Here is an 18,066-nt window from a genome sequence, read left to right on the forward strand (position 1 = left end):
TCTCCTGCCTCAGCCTCCTGAGTAGCTGGGACTACAGGCTGTGCCACCATGCCCAGCTAATTTTTGTATATTTAGTAGAGACAGGGTTTCACAATGTTGACAAGGATGGTCTCGATCTCCTGACCTCGTGATCCACCCGCCTTGGCCTCCCAAAGTGCTGGGATTACAGGCGTGAGCCACCACCCCTTTTCTAAAAAAAGGACATGTAAGAGAATCTTAGGTAACATCATAAAGACCTTCCTTGAGAATATGAATAGTATTTTAGTCAAATTTCAGTTTATTGCTTTTCTCTCTCCCAACTACTGAAGTCATTCCAGATAGGAAATTAGCATATAGAGTGGTGAGACAAATTTTGACTGAAGAATCATTTTCTTCCACCCCAAACCCGACTTTTAATAAGATAAATGTAGGTTATTTCATTGTTATGAATCTTGATTCCAAAGAGGTAATAAATCTTTCTCTTCTAAATGAAGGATGTATGTATTTGCAAAGCTGGCAAAGGAGTGCTTACAGTTCTGCCAGTGGGCCTGACCAGAGCAAAACCAGGTGGTCCCCACTTCTCTTTCTAACCTCCCTTGGCGTCCAGGGCGAGGCTAACACCCTCTCCTGGGCTTTTCTCCTTTGTTTGACTGGTGAGTCTAGTGTGATTTCTGCCACGCTTCATCCAAGAAAAGCATCTGATTGTCTTTACAAAAGCAACATTTCAGTGGGTTCTTACTGATGTATGGTGACAGAAAAATGGACTTTAAGGAAAAAAAGAAACAAAACCAAGAGACTGTTTAGCTCTGGCCATGGTTCTGGGTGAAATTTATTATTTATAAATTTATAATTTATTATTTATCTGGTTTAATGCTTGATTTCCAGAGGAGAGAAATTCAGGATTCAAATCCAATCAGAGTTTCTTGTGCCAGAATGAAAGCGGCAGCCTCAAGACAGTTGTTAATAACCATTGAATGTGCATGTGTAGTTTGAATTCTAATCAGGAAATTGATCATGAAGAACAATTTCATATTACTATGGAACTTTTTTTTTTAACCAGAAAATACCTTAAAAAGCAATGAATTTATGTCAGACAGAACCAGCAGGAGACACTGGCTTTTTCATAACTGCCCCTGCTTGGTAAGAAGATAGACTGAATCCTGCTTGCCTTACATGTTTGAAGATGTGTTTGCTGATATAAAATACACACATATGTAGCAGAGTGAGTTTGCAGTTTCAGATCATTTTCTTGAATTTTGTGATTTGTGCTTTATTACAGCTGTGCAGTTTCTCCAGAAAGCATTTTAAAATGGCAACGCCTTTCTCTAGCTCTAGCCTGGGTCTAAGATGGCTGTCCCTGCCACGTTGCACACGCCTGTTCCACTCGTGGTGTTTGTGTCAGATATGGGACAGCAGATAAGAAACAGATAGTGCTCCTCCTGTCCAGGGTTGACAAGCTTCGCCTCTAATCACTGATTCTTTGATCTCAGCTTATTATTCCTTCAGCTGGCTATGATTAGAAGCTCTACAACTGAGCTCCTTCATTTCTTTTCTTGACTCATTGTTTTAAAAACTCATTTAGAATTATGGCAAAACCCACTTCACTGAGCTCCTTAATGTGTTTGATTCATTGATTAAAATTTTTTTTTTTTTTACTTTTAATTGTGTAATTACTGCCTAATGTAATAATTTAACTAAGTAGCCGGGCACGGTGGGTGCTCCGGAGGCTGAGGGGGGAGGATCCCCTGAGCCCAGGAGGTGGAGGCTGCAGTGAGCCGAGATCTCGCCACTGCACTCCAGCCTGGGCAACACAGCGAGACCCTGTCTCAAAAATAAACACAAGAATAAAAATGCAGCTTTGCGTGGTCCCCGCACTTGCCGAGTAACCCCCGTTTTGTTCTGTTTTGTGTTTGCTTCCAGAACTCCAAGATGGGCGGCAAGCTCAGCAAGAAGAAGAAGGGCTACAATGTGAACGACGAGAAGGCCAAGGACAAAGACAAGAAGGCTGAGGGCGCGGCGGCGGAGGAGGAGGGGACCCCGAAGGAGAGCGAGCCCCAGGCGGAGCCCGCCGAGGCCAAGGAGGGCAAGGAGAAGCCCGACAAGGACGTCCAGGACGCCGAGGGCAAGGCCGAGGAGAAGGAGGGCGAGAAGGACGCGGCCGCCAAGGAGGAGGCCCCGAAGGCGGAGCCGGAGAAGACGGATGGCGCGGCCGAGGCCAAGGCCGAGCCCCCGAAGGCGCCCGAGCAGGAGCAGGCGGCCCCCGGCCCCGCTGCGGGCGGCGAGGCCCCCAAAGCTGCCGAGGCCCCCGCGGCCCCGGCCGAGAGCGCGGCCCCTGCCGCCGGGGAGGAGCCCAGCAAGGAGGAAGGGGAACCCAAAAAGACTGAGGCGCCCGCAGCTCCTGCCGCCCAGGAGACCAAAAGTGACGGGGCCCCAGCTTCAGACTCAAAACCCGGCAGCTCGGAGGCTGCCCCCTCTTCCAAGGAGACCCCCGCAGCCACGGAAGCGCCTAGTTCCACACCCAAGGCCCAGGCCCCCGCAGCCCCCGCGGAAGAGCCCAAGCCCGTGGAGGCCCCGGCAGCTAATTCCGATCAAACCGTAGCGGTGAAAGAGTGACAAGGACAGCCTATAGGAAAAATAATACCACTTAAAACAATCTCCCCCCACCCCCCTCTTTCTCTCTGCCCCCCTCCCTCCCTCTCTCTTTCTCTCCCCCTCCCTTCCTCCTCTCTCTCTCTCCCCCGCCCTTCTCTCCTCTCTCTCCTCTCTCCTATACTAACTTGTTTCAAATTGGAAGTAATGATATGTATTGCCCAAGGAAAAATAAAGGATGTCCCATCAAGGGAGGGAGGGGGTGGGAGAATCCAAATAGTATTTTTGTGGGGAAATATCTAATATACCTTCAGTCAACTTTACCAAGAAGTCCTGGATTTCCAAGATCCGCGTCTGAAAGTGCAGCACATCGTTTCTGCCTGAAACTGCCGCCACAATGCACTCCTCCACCGCCGAGAGTTGAATGAAAAGCTTTCCTTCTGCAATGGGAGTTGGGAGTGATGCGTTTGATTCTGCCCACGTGGCCTGTGCCAAGGCAATCAGATCTTTATGAGAGCAGTATTTTCTGTGTTTTCTTTTTAATTTACAGCCTTTCTTATTTTGATATTTTTTTAATGTTGTGGATGAATGCCAGCTTTCAGACAGAGCCCACTTAGCTTGTCCACATGGATCTCAATGCCAATCCTCCATTCTTCCTCTCCAGATATTTTTGGGAGTGACAAACATTCTCTCATCCTACTTAGCCTACCTAGATTTCTCATGACGAGTTAATGCATGTCCGTGGTTGGGTGCACCTGTAGTTCTGTTTATTGGTCAGTGGAAATGAAAAAAAAAAAAAGTCTGCGTTCATTGCAGTTCCAGTTTCTCTTCCATTCTGTGTCACAGACACCAACACACCACTCATTGGAAAATGGAAAAAAAATAAAAAAACAAAAAAATGTACAATGGATGCATTGAAATTATATGTAATTGTATAAATGGTGCAACAGTAATAAAGTTAAACAATTAAAAAGAAGTGATAAAGACTTGGGTTTTTTGTTTATTTCTCCAGTCCCCCTCAATCACTGCTTTATTTGAGAACAGAGCACTATATTGGGCATTTTTCAGAATATATTTGGATAGAAGTAAAAAACAGGCCGGGCACAGTGGATCACGCCCGTCATCCTGGCACTTTTGGGAGGCCGAGGCGGGCGGATGGCTTGAGCCCAAGAGTTGAGGGCCAGCCTGAGTAACGTAGTGGGACCCCACCTCTATTTTTAGAAAAAATTGTGAACATTATTTGTTAATAAAAGTAGCTAGGCCAATGTAAACTATCTCAGAAGAAGTTAAATTGAAAACATACTATGTCTATGCATATGCACCCTATAAAAATGTGGGTGTAATTAAGAAGAACAAAGGTTTTGAATAAAACACATTAAAAGAAAATAAATATATTTGATCTTGAAGGCTGGGGAAAATGAAAGACAGGATCTTATAGAAACCTGTGTTTGTAAATTGTGGCACCACTAATAATGGTTACTCTGGTCTCTCCTATCCCCCACTTTTATTGTTATCATATTCACTGTAGAGCCAGGGAAGGCCACCTAAGAATTGTGCCATGAGACAGGAGTGATTTGGAAGCCAGCATGGAACTAGCCTTGATGGTGACCGGGTTTCCGTTCTGATTTTGCCACTGGTGACCTGGATGGCTTTTAAGTCACTTCCAACCTTTCCAGACTTCCTTGCTTTACCTACAAAAGGGTGTAGTCTTTATCACCTCTGAGGCAAGGTCCCTTTGACTACTGAACCATTGAGTAGCTTGGGGATATACCGGGTGACAATTTAATATCAGTCATGATGCATAGGTATGCACCAACTGATGTGATGTCTCTCCCATCTCTTGATTTTCCAAAGCTCACAGAGTAATGAATCATACTTTAGAAGATTCCGGCATAGGAAATATCTTGTGGAATTTGTGAAGGCCAGTGTAATGGAATTGATCTCAAAGGGACATTAATGATACAATGGATTCAGATGAGCCTGGTTCCATTCTTATGGGTTACATTATACATGGTTAAATAAATTTTTTTTGAGTATTTTGGGAGTAACCTGTAGTCTGTCTCTCACCTCACTCGGAAAGAAAAAGTGATGAAACTGAGTATTATGTAAATGTACCCATTGGGTTCAATTGGTATTTATGATCACTTTTTGGGTTCTTATTTCTGTAGTGAGATAAATTTGAATTCTTAATGCTTGAAAGCACAGCATACAAGAATCTGTAAACACAGTAACCACCACACAACTGTTTTACATAAGAAAAAAAGAAAGGGAATGTCCAGGTTATCACCCATGTGTCCTCAAATATACAGAACAGCTTGGGGACCAAGTGATGGTGGTGGAGTGGTTACAGATTCAGTGAACCATGGAGGACATTTATATAGCTACTGATTAAATGCCATGCATTTTTTGCAGGAAAATGTGCTTGGTGGAAGTAATATTTTATATATTCTGTCCCCACTTCCCCTTCTTCTAACTGAAAAAAATGCTAAGCTTTTTGGTGATTAGAACAATCAAATCAGCCTCCCAGATTAGCATTTATTACTATAAATTGCCATTTTTGAACAAATAAGACACTTTTCTGAGTTTATTTAGTTGTTAAGTAGAATAGGATAATTAAAATCTGAGCTGTATATATTTATTTTTCTTTTATCTAACTCTATTAGGTGTTGAAGCAATTGAAAAATGTTAGAAATGTAGTCACCAGAATGTTTAAATCAGAATTTTAACCTAGCCATGGTTCATGACATTTAATTTTACCCTACTGAAGAAAAAACCTTGGGATGTAGTTTGAAGTTGTATATGCAGCAGAAAATGTAGTACACGTGGGAGTAATTGGCTCAGCCAGGAAGGGAACAATGTTGGGCACCTGTTAATTTTGGATTAACCTAGATTGTTCTCTCCTCGTGAATGATTTAAAATGACAAGAAGGGACCGCACAGGCTGTGCTGAACAGGCAAGTCAGAACCATCGGGGAACTTACCGCCTATTTGCTTCACTAACTCAGGGATGTCCCTCTCTACGAAGAATGACGGGTTCCAGGGTCTAACATTCATCTACTGGGCGCCTTTGTGCAGCGAGGAGGAAACTAGGAGAAATCCAGAGGAACGTGTACAGGGATGCCACGCTTGTCCCTCCAGTTTGAAGATCCTGTTCAGTCACTGGTGCTGCCTCTGAATGATGGGAATGGACTCCGGTCCCCAAGAGCTGGCATGTGCCATGCATCCCAGGGTGGCCCTTCCTGGCTTCAACCCTGAAAGAAGGCCATCTTCAGCCTCTTCCTAGCCATATGGAGGCAGAGGCGATACCGGCAGTCCAGGAACGTCATTCTCCATTCTTGGAGAATCTCCTTTCTCTCTAGAATCAAAGCGTAGGTCTATTGGACAGTAAGGACTTGGTTGTCAATTACTTGTGCCGACAAGATCTAGATGTACTTTAGCTGGATAACTTCACCTAAGTTGGGTAAATTATTAGGTACCAGCATACCCAAGGGTACTTACTGCATTGCTAACAGGAAGTTTGTTTTCATAAAGCATCCTGGGACTTTAATTTTCGTTAAATGAAACATCCTGGTATAATGAAGCACAGTATCTTCATCAAAATACGCACATACTAGTGTCCATGATCAGAGCTAGCTGTAGGACACCGATCTTAAGTGGTTCTTTCATAGACAGAAGGCATATACACATCAACACATTTCAGTAAAACTTCTTTATAAAATTTCCTATTTTCATGTTTTCCAGTTTCTTGTCTCAATATTGAAGGGATTACTCTTCATCCTTTTGATTTCTATTCTGCTATTTGAGAAGGTAGCTGGAGTTATTTTGAGCTTCGTTTTAGCTAATCTGCAGAATAATGAAAACTGGATGCTCAGGAGGTAATCTTAAAAATGTACCGAATGGCAGTACCACTAGTAGTTGTGAGATTAATCAGGTGAGCTTTTACACTCATGCTTATAAAAGGAGGCACAATTTGCTTGATTTGTAACTGGCACTGATTGTTTTACTAAGTAGTTAATATTTTAAATATTTAGCTCAGAGAGTGCTATTTGGTCACAGGGTCACATTTTCTCAACACTATCTCCTAAGAGAAGAATTAAAAGGCCAATGTAGGGAGTTTTTCATGAAGCTGTGTGTCATTGATTTTTTATAAATGCTATCTCTTACCATGATCCTATATGCTTTCCACTGCTTTTTTTTTTTTTTTTTTTTTTTACTGTTGTTGTTTGCTTGTTTTTAAAACTTTTTTAGAGAGTCTCACTGTCACTCAGGCTAGAGTGAAGTGGTGCCATTAGAATTCACTGCAGCCTCCAACTCCTCAAGAGATCATTTTGCCTTAGCCTTCTGAGTAGCTAGGACTGCCAGCAAGCACTACCAGGCCCAGCTAAAATGTTTTTTTGGTAGAGACTGGGGTCTCACTATGTTGTCCAGGCTGGTCTTCAACTCCTGGACTCAAGAGATCCTTCCCAAAGTGTTGTAATTACAGGCCTGAGCCACCATGCCCAGCCTCAACCTTTTTAAGGACAAAATGTATTAGTAGTGTATAAAATCTCAAAGTCCAGGAAATCATTGATTTGGTACATTTCTCCAACTTTACCTCAGTCTTCATCTTATTAAAAGCATTATTCATTCTGAAGCTGCATGCTTCCATTCACATACATATTTAAGGGAATTCCTGAGGGAAATAACTTTGAAAAAGAACCATGATCATAAAAAAATAAAAAAAACTCTGCAACTGCACACACTGAAATAAATAAACCAAGTAAAAATCTCATATCTCCTTATCTCCTTCTATTTTAAAATTATTTATTTATTTATTTTTGAGACAGAGTTTCGTTCTTGTTGCCCAGATTGGAATGCAATGGCACCATCCTGGCTCATTGCAACCTCTGCCTCCTGGGTTCAAGTGATTATCCTGCCTCAGCCTTCTGAGTAGCTGGGATTTCAGGCATGTACCTCCATGCCCGGCTACTTTTTATTTTTAATAGAGACAGGGTTTCTCCGTGTTGGTCAGGCTGGTCTCGAACTCCCGACCTCAGGTGATTCTCCTGCCTTGGCCGCCCAAAGTGCTAGGTTTATAGGCATGAGTCATCATGCCCGGCACCACCACACCTGACCTCTGTTTTTATTTTTAATTTTTAATTTGTATTTATTTATTTAAGATGGAGCTTCACACTTTCACCCAGGTTGGAGTGCAGTGGCACGATCTGGGCTCACTGCAACCTCCTCCCAGGCTCAAGTAATCTTCCAACCTCAGCCTCCCAAGTAACTGGGACTACAGGTGCACACCAATACTCCCAACTAATTTTGTGTATATTATTTTTGGAGGCCGGGCACAGTGGCTCAAGCCTGTAATCCTAGCACTTTGGGAGGCCGAGGTGGGTGGATCACCTGAGGTCAGGAGTTCAAGACCAGCCTGGCCATCATGGTGAAACCCCATCTTAAAAAAAAATATATATATATATTATAATTTATATATAAACCCCATTAAAAATATATATATATATAATTTTTTTTTTTTTGGTAGTAGAGACAGGGTTTTGCCATGTTGCTCAGGTGGGTCTCAAACTTCTAAGCTCAAGCAATCTGCCCAAGGTGGCCTCCTAAAGTGCTGGGATTATAGGTGTGAGTCACCACGCCCAGCCCTATCTCTTTATCCTATGTGCACTTGACTTCCATTTTTTCCTAAGGTCCATATGCACATTTATTCTTCATTTTGTTGTCTTTGAAGGTAGTTTTATATTTTCCCGAGTTTCCCTCTGGGTCCAGGAAAATTTGGCATTAATATCATTCATTTATAATTGAATGGCTTTGCATAACGTGCCCATTCCTTTTATTGCAGCTCCTTTAGGTCAATGTATTAAAATGTTAAATGAAAAAATGAGGGGTTAATAAGCACTTATTTAGAATCACATAGAGAACACATGTACTTGCTTTCTTTAGTTTTCATTTTTATTGCTTATATAGTCCAGGATTTAAGAGACTAAAAGGGTCTCAATAAAAACCTTGTCTTGGGGAAATCTCATCTTAAGTATCATTTTTACTATATTTCATGAATTCAGAATCAGAGTTTCAGATAATAAAAAACAAACCACTGGTAGTCTACAGGCTTCCCTGAATCCCTGGGTAGAGAAACTTATACCAAAGCTTAAAAAGAAATATAGTTTGGGCCAGGTGTAGTGGCTTAGGACTGTAATCCCAGGACTTTGGGAGGCCAAGGTGGGCAGATCACTTGAGGCCAGGAGTTTGAGCCCAGCCTGGCTAATATGGTGAAACCCCATCTCTTTTAAAAATACAAAAATTAGCTGGGCCTGGTAGCACACGCCTGTAACTCCAGCTACTCAGGAGGCTGAGGCAGGAGGTTCTTGGGGTGGAGGCTGCAGTGGGCTGACATTGTGCCACTGCACTCCAGACTGGGCAACAGAATGAGACTGTCTAAAAAACAAAACAAAACAATATATATATATATACACACACACTAATTAGAGAGCACTTTCTATATATATGTATAGTTTGTAAAACCATATATATACGATATGTACATATAGAAGTATATATATATATGTATAGAAGTATACATATACATTTTGATAAATTTTAAAAAAAAGATCTTAGAGACTGAGTTCCAAACACTAGAGGCTCTCAGTTGGTGATCTCACTGTCTTTTTAGCTATGAATTTACTCAAGTAGAAAATAAGTTTGAATAGGCAACAAAGATTCTTGCCTTGTAATTGAGAGAGTTAATCTTTAACGTTGATTTGTCGTATTTAAAAGCCACACGCCTAAAAGTCAGGCACATCACATAATTACTAAAAGTAAAACAGGCCCCTGTTTTCCCTTGAGGAAGTTCTGTTGACTTGTCACACGCTTTTGTGAACAAAAAAATGTGGGGAAGAAAAATGAAAAAAAAAATGCACCCCAGTCCTCTCTCTAAAAAGAAAGCAATCCTCAAATACTGCATTTCAGTACTGCACCAACAGAAACAAACCAGTTTTGAGTTTCGTCGTAAAAAGAGATGATACATGTAATTACAAGAGCCTTTTACACAGGTTGGGAGATCTGATTTGACAGTTGAACCCCATTAAAAGAAATGACTGTAAGGTCCTACAGCAGCAGTGAACAATTTCCGTCCCACTCTGCCTCAGCACAGACGGCTAAGAATAGAGGAACTCTCAGCCGGAACCACCCACTGCCAAGCGCACCCTAGTCTGCCTAATATGCAAATTCCCCAGAGGGTGGGGTTTCTCTTTTCTTTCTCTCTCTTTTTTTTTTTTTAATTTTAAGAGCTAAGAATAATAGAAACTATATTTTGCTTGCTATCTATTCAGTTGCCTTCTCTTTCAGGAGCTGAAATTGTCTTGACATTCAGAGCAAAATCTACCCTTACAAAATAAAACACACACACACACACACAACACACACACTATAGTGGAACTGACAAAAATCAATTAAATAGAAGACAAATTTAATTTAATTAGAGTGCATCAGAAAGAGTTGTTTACACTTTGGATGCTAATTAGAACTTCATTATAACTTTTTTGTCTTTTATTTCCTCCCTTTCTTGTTCTGTTTCCTCTACATTCTGTCTTTCCCATCAAACTCCCTACTTCCTCTTTTTTTATTGTTGTTCAGGTACATAATTTCTATTGCGATAATGTCACTCTTTCCTCCCTCCCTCCCTTCCTCCCTTCCCTCCTTCCTCCCTCCTTCCCTTCCCACCTTCTCTCCTCCCTCCCTCCCTCCCTTCCTCCCTTCCCTCCTTCCTCCCTTCTTCCCTTCCTCCCTTCCCTCCTTCCTCCCTCCTTCCCTTCCCACCTTCCCTCCTCCCTCCCTCCCTCCCTTCCTCCCTTCCCTCCTTCCTCCCTCCTTCCCTTCCCACCTTCCCTCCTCCCTCCCTCCCTCCCTTCCTCCCTTCCCTCCTTCCTCCCTCCCTCCCTTCCTCCCTTCCCTCCTTCCTCCCTCCCTTCCCTCCTTCCTCCCTCCCTCCCTTCCTCCCTCCCTCCCTTCCCTCCTTCCTCCCTTCCTCCCTCCCTTCCTCCCTTCCTCCCTCCCTCCCCTCTTTCCCTCCTTCCTCCCTCCCTCCCTCCCTTCCTCCCTTCCCTCCTTCCCTCCTTCCTCCCTTCCTCCTTCCTCCCTTCCTCCTTCCTCCCTTCCCTCCTTCCCTCCTTCCTCCTTCCTCCTTCCTCCCTTCCTCCTTCCTCCCTTCCTCCTTCCTCCCTTCCTCCCTTCCCTCCTTCCCTCCTTCCCTCCTTCCTCCCTCCCTCCCTTCCTCCCATCCTTTCTTCCTCCCTTCCTTCCTCTCTCTCTATTTTCTTCTATCCTTTCCTTCATTCCTTCCTGCCTTCCTTCCACTGACCGCACACTGAGGCAAATGCTTACACTGCGCCAGAACTATACACATTAAATGTATAGTTCTTACATTTTTAAGCTGGCTGTTTTTTCTGACTGCATAGTCCTCATTCGTCATTTTCTCAGGAAGAATACGTATAATTTACTTGGAACTGTACTTTACTCATCTTCCTTTTCCACTTCCCCTCACCCCCCATTCATTTATAAGAATAATAAAGATTAAGAGAGACCATGTTCAGGATCAAGGTGATGTGAAATAGTCCTTGATGTACAGTGCTTATTAAAAGACAATCTTGAAGGTTCTACCACTAGCTCTGTTTCAGAAAACAAGGCATCAGTTCCTAAATGTCACACAAAGTGACTACGGAAGAATTTTCTTGGATGTCTAAATGAAGAGATCCCAGCCCCTAAGCTGTGATCCTGATTCAGTAGTTTTTTTTTTTTTCTTGTTGTTGTTTTTGTTTTTCAGAAGGGCAGTCTTGCTCTCTTGCCCAGGCTGTAGTTCAGTGGTGCAATCTTGGCTCACTACAACCTCCGCCTCCTGGGTTCAAGCGATTCTCTTGCCTCAGCCTCCCAAGTAGCTGGGACTACAGGCGTGCACCACCACACCTAGCTAATTTTTGTATTTTTAGTAGAGACGGAGTTTCACCATGTTGGCCAGGCTGGTCTCGAACTCCTGGCCTCAAGTGATCCACCTGCCTTGGCTTCCCAAAGTGCTGGGATTACAGGCATGAGCCACCGCATCCAGCCTGATTCAGTAGTTCTTTAAAAAGGTAGAGGGGTAGGGGTTAGGGCAAGAATGTCATGAAGCTCCTCTTTGGGAATCTACTGGGATAGTGTGACTCACAAGGTCTGAACAAAGAAGGCTTGGCTAGAATCAGGTTTTAGCAGATCGTTCTTTGATTTTAAGTCTACCTCATTAGAAAAAAAAAAGGTAATAATAGCAACAGAGTTGCTGTGAAGATTTTCAATAAAACCTGGAAGTAACTGCTTGTGATACACACTTAGTGAACCGCAGCTGTTCCAATGGAGATATCAGTTCCAAAAAAAAAAGTTGGGGTCATAAGCTCTGGCCTGTCTACTTCAATTGGAAAGGAATATGCAATGGGAAGGAATTTCATAAGGCTTCCTTGGAAATACAGTCACAAAGACCACAGAATTGAGATCTAAATTTTCCTACAGAGAACAACCCCTCTTTGTAGGAGAAAAAGAAAACACACAAATATGTATGGCAACCTTTTTAGGGGAAGAGGGGGAGGTCAAAATCCAAGATGGTTTTCCTGAGAATATTCAAATCAGACTGTGGAGATAACTAAGACATGAACCAAGGAAAAATAAGGAATTGCTTTTATGTATGGGAGGCCAGGTTGCTGCAATCCCGCCTTCGTAACTTAGTTAGCTCTGTAACTGGGGGACAGATTTCTTCTCAGAGCCACGGTGTGTTTACTCAGGAACTGGAGAGGCCGGGCGCAGTGGCTTACATCTGTAATCCCAGCACTTTGGGAGGCCAAGGAGGGCGGATCACTTGAGGTCAGGTGTTCGAGACCAGCCTGGCCAACATAGTGAAAACCGATCTCTACTAAAAATACAAAAATTAGCTGGGCAGGGTGGCATTCACCTGTAATCCCAGCTACTCAGGAGGCTGAGGCAGAAGAATCGCTTGAACCTCGGAGGTGGAGGTTGCAGTGAGCAAAGATCGCACCACTACACTCCAGCCTAGGTGACAGGGCAAGACTCTGTCTCAAAAAATAAAAAAAAACAAAGAACTGGAGAATATATCTGCCTCGGGGGCTGTGGAGAGAACAGAAGGCTGCGTTTAGCACACAGCTGAATACACAAGCATTCGTTAGATGGATGCAAGACCATGACATTCATTTCCTTCTGAAACAAGGGAGCAATCAAGAGTGAGGCAATCTCGTCTTTTCCCTCACCAATTTTTATGAGCAATTTCTCTTAAAGGAAAATTTTAATGTTATGGATTGACTCTGGTTTGGTCTTTATTCATTCTGTATATATAGAACACTTCCCCATATGTCAGCTCTCCTAGTGTGTTCTGCATTGCTTCATTCATTCGTTCACTAAATATTTATTAAGCAGCTGCTATCTTCCAGGCACTATATTCCCACAAATGCTAGGAATAAGTTGAGCATAAAAACAGGGCTGGCCAGGCTCAGTGGCTCACGCCTGTAATCCCAGCACTTTGGGAGGCCAAAGTAGGAAGAGCCCATAAGTCTAGGAGTTCAAGACCAGCCTAGGTAACACAGTGAGACCCCATCTCTATTTTAAAAACCAAAAGCAGAAACAGAGCTCATGAAGGAGATGCAAATTAAAACCACAATGAGATATCACCTCACACCTGTCAGCGTGGCAATTATTAGAGACACAAAATATAACAAGTGCTAGTCAGAATGTGGAGAAAGGGAACCCTTGTACATCGTTTGTGAGAATGTAAATTAATACAGTTGAGGGAAGGTGTTCTCTTTCCAGGTCCACAAGGGGGCGTAGTTTTAAGGGTAAGAACTTCCCAGTGCCAAGCCCCCCTCCCATCTCTTTCCATCCGGGAGATTTAACGATTTATGTTTAAATTTCACAGCCTGGAAAGAAACTAAGAGTCAATCACTCCAGTAGAAGTTCTAAGGAACTCCTTTCATTGGCCAGGGGTCTTAGAGAAGGTGGGGGTTCCTCTCAGGTTAAAAGTCCCCTTCTTTCTCACACCCCTTTGGACTCCATTGTTTGGATCCCCTTCACGAACACTCCCTTCGTGGAAGCTCTTTTTCTCTCTCCTGGATTTCCCCTCTGGGGTCCCCTTCCATACTCTCTCGTGGAAGCCTGCCTTCCCCTCAACTCCATCTCTCTCTATTCCCTTCCACTCAGTGTGGAAGCTGCTTTCCTCTCCTGGATTCCATCTTTCTGGATTCCCTCACTCAGTGTGAGAGTTAGCTGTTTCTTTCTCCCTCCTTCTCCTTTTTCTCTCTCTCTTTAAATAAATCACTTTCTACAAACACTTTTGATTCCGGCATTTACTACGCACTGCGCAGTGGTCCCCTCTCTCATTCTTGAGAGGGCAGGAGACCAAGAACCTGGAGAAACGTCCTCTCGAGAGAACTGAGAGCACCCTGAATCCCTGAACTCCAATATAACACAGTCATGCAAAACTGCATGGAAGTTTCTCAAAAAACTAAAAATAAAATTACCATGTAATCCAGCAATCCCACTTCAAAATTTCAAAATTTGAAATCAACGTGTTGAAGAAATGTCTGATGCTCACGTTCATCGTAGCATGAATCACAATAGACAAGATACGGAATCAACCCAAGTGTCCATCAGTGGATGAATGGGGCAGGCCAGGTGTGTTGGCTCACGCCTGTAATCCAAGCACTTTCAGAGGCCAAGGTGGGCAGATCGCTTGAGCTCTGGAGTTTGAGACCAGCCTGGGCAACATGGCAAAACCCCCTCTCTACAAAAGATACAAAAAAACTTAGCTGGGCTTGGTGGTGCATGCCTGTAGTCTCAGCTACTTGGGGAGCTGAGGTGGGAGGATGACTTGACCCTCAGAGGTGGAGGCTGTAGTGAGCTGAGATGGTGCCACTGGAGTGGAAAGAAAAAGTGAGACTCTATTTCAAAAAAAGAAAACAGAAAATGTGGCAAAAAATGATGGAATACTAGTCAGCCTTATGAAAGGAAGAAATTCTGTCATTCGTGATGGCATGGATGGAATTGGAGAATCTTATGCTAAGTGAAATAAGCAAAACACAGAAAGACAAACACCACATGTTCTCACTGACGTGTGAAATCTAAAAGAATTGAACTCAGAAGCAGAGAGTAGAGCGGTGGTGATCAGAGACTAGCAGAGGGGGGAACAGGGAGATCATAGTCAGTGGATACAAAGCCTCACTTAGGCAGAAGGTATAAGTTTGATTTTTCTTTAGATGTATTGCATAGGGTGGTGACTATCTCTAACAACTGAGTACTGTACATTTCCATATAGTTAAAACAGTAAATCTCAAATGCTTTCATCACAAAAAAGGTCAAATATTGGAAGTGATGGATAAGTTAATTCACTCAATTTAATAATTTCATATTAGATTCAAAAATCATAACATTGTATTGTACTTAGTAAATACATATAAACTATAATTCATCTGTTAAAAGTCCCCAGAGCCCACAACTCTCACTTCAACTCTGGACTCCGAAACGTCACTAGCCTCTTGCCCTCTGCCCTCGAATGACCCCCAGGTATGTCAGAGGTAATACATCCTGACATGAACTTCTGATTTCCCCCACACCTTGCTCCTTCACCCTTTCTGGGTTCATCTGAGGGTAACCTCATCCTCCAGATACTCACTCCGAGCCATCAACTCCACTCACCTTTTCTTACACTCGATACCCTGTATTTCAGGAAATGTTGTTGACTCTACATGTCCCCCACAATCAGGATCCTACCAGTCTTGTCACCCTGGCCCAGGCCAAACGAATCTCTTATTTTTTATTTTTCTGAGATAGAGTCTCACTCTGTCACCCAGGCTGCAGTGCAGTGGTGCGATCTCAGCTAACTGCAACCTCTGCTTCCCGGGTTCAAGCGATTCTCCTGCCTCAGCCTCTTGAGTAGTTGGAATTACAGTCATGTGTCACCATGTTCAGCTAATTTTTTTGGATTTTTAAATAGAGATGGTGTTTCACCATGTCAGCCAGGCTAGTCTCGACCTCCTGACCTCAGGTGATCCACCTGCCTCAGCCTCCTAAACTGCTGGGATTACAGACATGAGCCACCAGAGTCTCTCATTCTGATTATTTGCAAGAACTTTCTTACCAGCTTCTCTGCTCCTACCCTTGCTACTAAAACTCAACTCTTCTCTTTAGAGCAGCCAGAAGGACCTTGCTAAAGTGTAAGTGGGATCACTCCCTCCTCAACTCGAAACCTTCACTGGTGCGCCCTGTATTGCTCAGAGGGAGAGCCAAGGTTTCCACTAGATTAGACCTGGCAGAAGGAACAGTGACTCACTAGGTCCTACAGCCAGGACTGACTGCAAAATATGCTGGGCCTCGCTCAAACCCTTTTAAGAATTTCAAGATAAATTCTTGAAGAATTTCAGATCATTAGATCCAGCACAGGACTCTCAGTGTGGGGTCCTATGTGACTGTCCAGGTCACATGCCCGTGAAGCTGGTCCTCCCTACAAAATTTCCACGGGGCTTCCTTCCCCTTCCTCCCTCTGATATCTCTGACTCCATCTTCTTCTTTTCTCTCTGCTTAACCAGGTTGGCCAGCTGACTGGTCCTCCGAGAAGAACTCAGGCATCTTGCCACCTTAGGGCCTTTGTTCTTGCTAGTCCATCTGCCTGGAGCTTTTCCAAACTCCTCCTTCCCCTCATGACTTTGCCCCAGCGTCACATTCTCATGAGGCCATCCCTGATCATCCTATTTTAAATTGCAACCCACCACACACCTTGCGCTTCTCCCCATTCCCTGATAATTTCCTTCGTAGTGCTAGTCATCAAGATATGAGGCCTTTTTCTTTTTTTCTTTAAAAAAATTTTTTTAAAAATACAGATGGAGTTTCTCCATGTTGGTTAGGCTGGTCTCGAACTCCTGACCTCAGGTGATCTGCCACCTCAGCCTCCTAAAGTGCTGGGATTACAGGCGTGAGCCACTGCACCTGGCCTGAGACCTTTTTCTTAAATAATTTGTTATTCTGTCTCCCTCCATAGACTGCAAACACCAGAGGACTGCGGTTTTTGTCTTTTTCGTTCAATTCTACTTCCAGTGCCTAGGATGGAGTAGATTGCCAATACATCTTATTTGAAGGGATGAGGAGGTCAGTGGCAGAGGAGGTAACAATTAAACAAACAATCATCCAGCAATACACAATTAAACCAGAACTATGTACTGAAAAGGAAGGTAGCTGTATTAGTCTGTTTCCATGCTGCTAATAAAGATATATCCAAATCTGGGTAATTTAAACAGGAAAAAGATTTTATAGAATTACAGTTCCACATGGCTGGGGAGGCCTCGCCATCACAGCAGAAGGCAAGGAAGAGCAAGTCATGTCTTCCATGGAGGGCGGCAAGTACAAAGAGAGCTTGTGCAGGGAAACTCCTGTTTTTACAACCATCAGATCTCATGAGACTTATTCACTATCATAAGAACCACATCATGGGAAAGACTCGCCCCCAGGATTCAATTAGCGCCCCCGCCAGGTTCCTCCCATGACATGTGGGAACTGTGGGAGTTATAATTCAAGACGAGATTTGGTTGGGGAAACAGCCAACCTGTATCAGTAACCTAGTTCCACAAAAGACATGACCTCAACCAGGAGCTGGCTGGGGAGGGGCAAGGTGGTACAGGCCGAGGGAACAGCGGGATAAATGGCCTGTGTGCTGAGGAAACAAGGAATGCTAGGAGCTGAGTGAGGCCACGGTAGCAGGAAGGCACAGAGAAGAAGCCAAGCTGGAAAAGATGAGTGTGAGCACCTGGCTGAGGTTTGGGCCAGCAGACCTTCAAGCCATGCTGTGGACGCTGCCCTTCATCCTAGGGATGCTTAGAAGTCACAGTAGGGCTGCAGACAGCAGGGCCGTATAGGAGAAAAGAAAAGATTGTTCTAGGTTCAGAGCAGAGAACATACAGGGGTCCAGGGTGGCCTCAGGCAGACTGGGGAGATAGTTATTGGCAGACTGCTAGGTGACAGTTGCTTGGATGACAGAGGGGGCAGAAAAGATGGAGAAAACCAAGCTGTTGAAGCTTTTATTTAGGTGGTAAAAGCCACAGGATTGGCTCATGTCTATAATCCCAGCACTTTGGGAGACCAAGACAGGTGGATCAACTGAGGTCAGGAGTCCAAGACCAGCTTGGCCACCATGATGAAACTCGACTCTACTAAAAATACAAAAATTAGCCAGGCATGGTGGCAGGCACCTGTAATCCCAGCTACTTGGGAGGCTGAGGCACGAGAATTTCTTGAACCCGGAGGCAGAGGTTGCTGTGAGCCGAGATTGAACCACTGCACTCCAGCCTGAGTGACAGAGTGAGAATCCGCCTCAGAAAAAAATTATCACAAAATTGGTAATTCAAGATTTATTTATTTTTTTAATTTTTGTTTTTTTAAGACAAGGTTTGGCTCTGTTTTCCAGACTGGAGTGCAGCAATATGGTCTCAGC

The 18,066-nt window shown here is 43.8% G+C and overlaps 1 protein-coding gene across 2 annotated transcripts in view; it reads left to right on the forward strand.

The window, feature by feature from the left end:
• Positions 1 to 3,544, forward strand: part of BASP1 (brain abundant membrane attached signal protein 1) — a 95,813-nt gene extending 92,269 nt beyond the window's left edge. For both annotated transcript variants that reach the window (XM_064375886.1, XM_064375885.1), the window contains exon 2: positions 1,900 to 3,544. In XM_064375886.1, coding sequence (XP_064231956.1) covers positions 1,909 to 2,592 — 684 coding nt within the window. In that variant the 5' untranslated portion in view covers positions 1,900 to 1,908 and the 3' untranslated portion in view covers positions 2,593 to 3,544. The remainder of the gene's footprint in view (positions 1 to 1,899) is intronic.
• The last annotated feature ends 14,522 nt before the right edge of the window (positions 3,545 to 18,066 follow it).

This window comes from Aotus nancymaae, unplaced genomic scaffold (assembly GCF_030222135.1).
Source record: "Aotus nancymaae isolate 86718 unplaced genomic scaffold, 86718_ANA_hifiasm-v0.15.2.pri h1tg000014l, whole genome shotgun sequence".
Taxonomy (NCBI): domain Eukaryota; kingdom Metazoa; phylum Chordata; class Mammalia; order Primates; family Aotidae; genus Aotus; species Aotus nancymaae.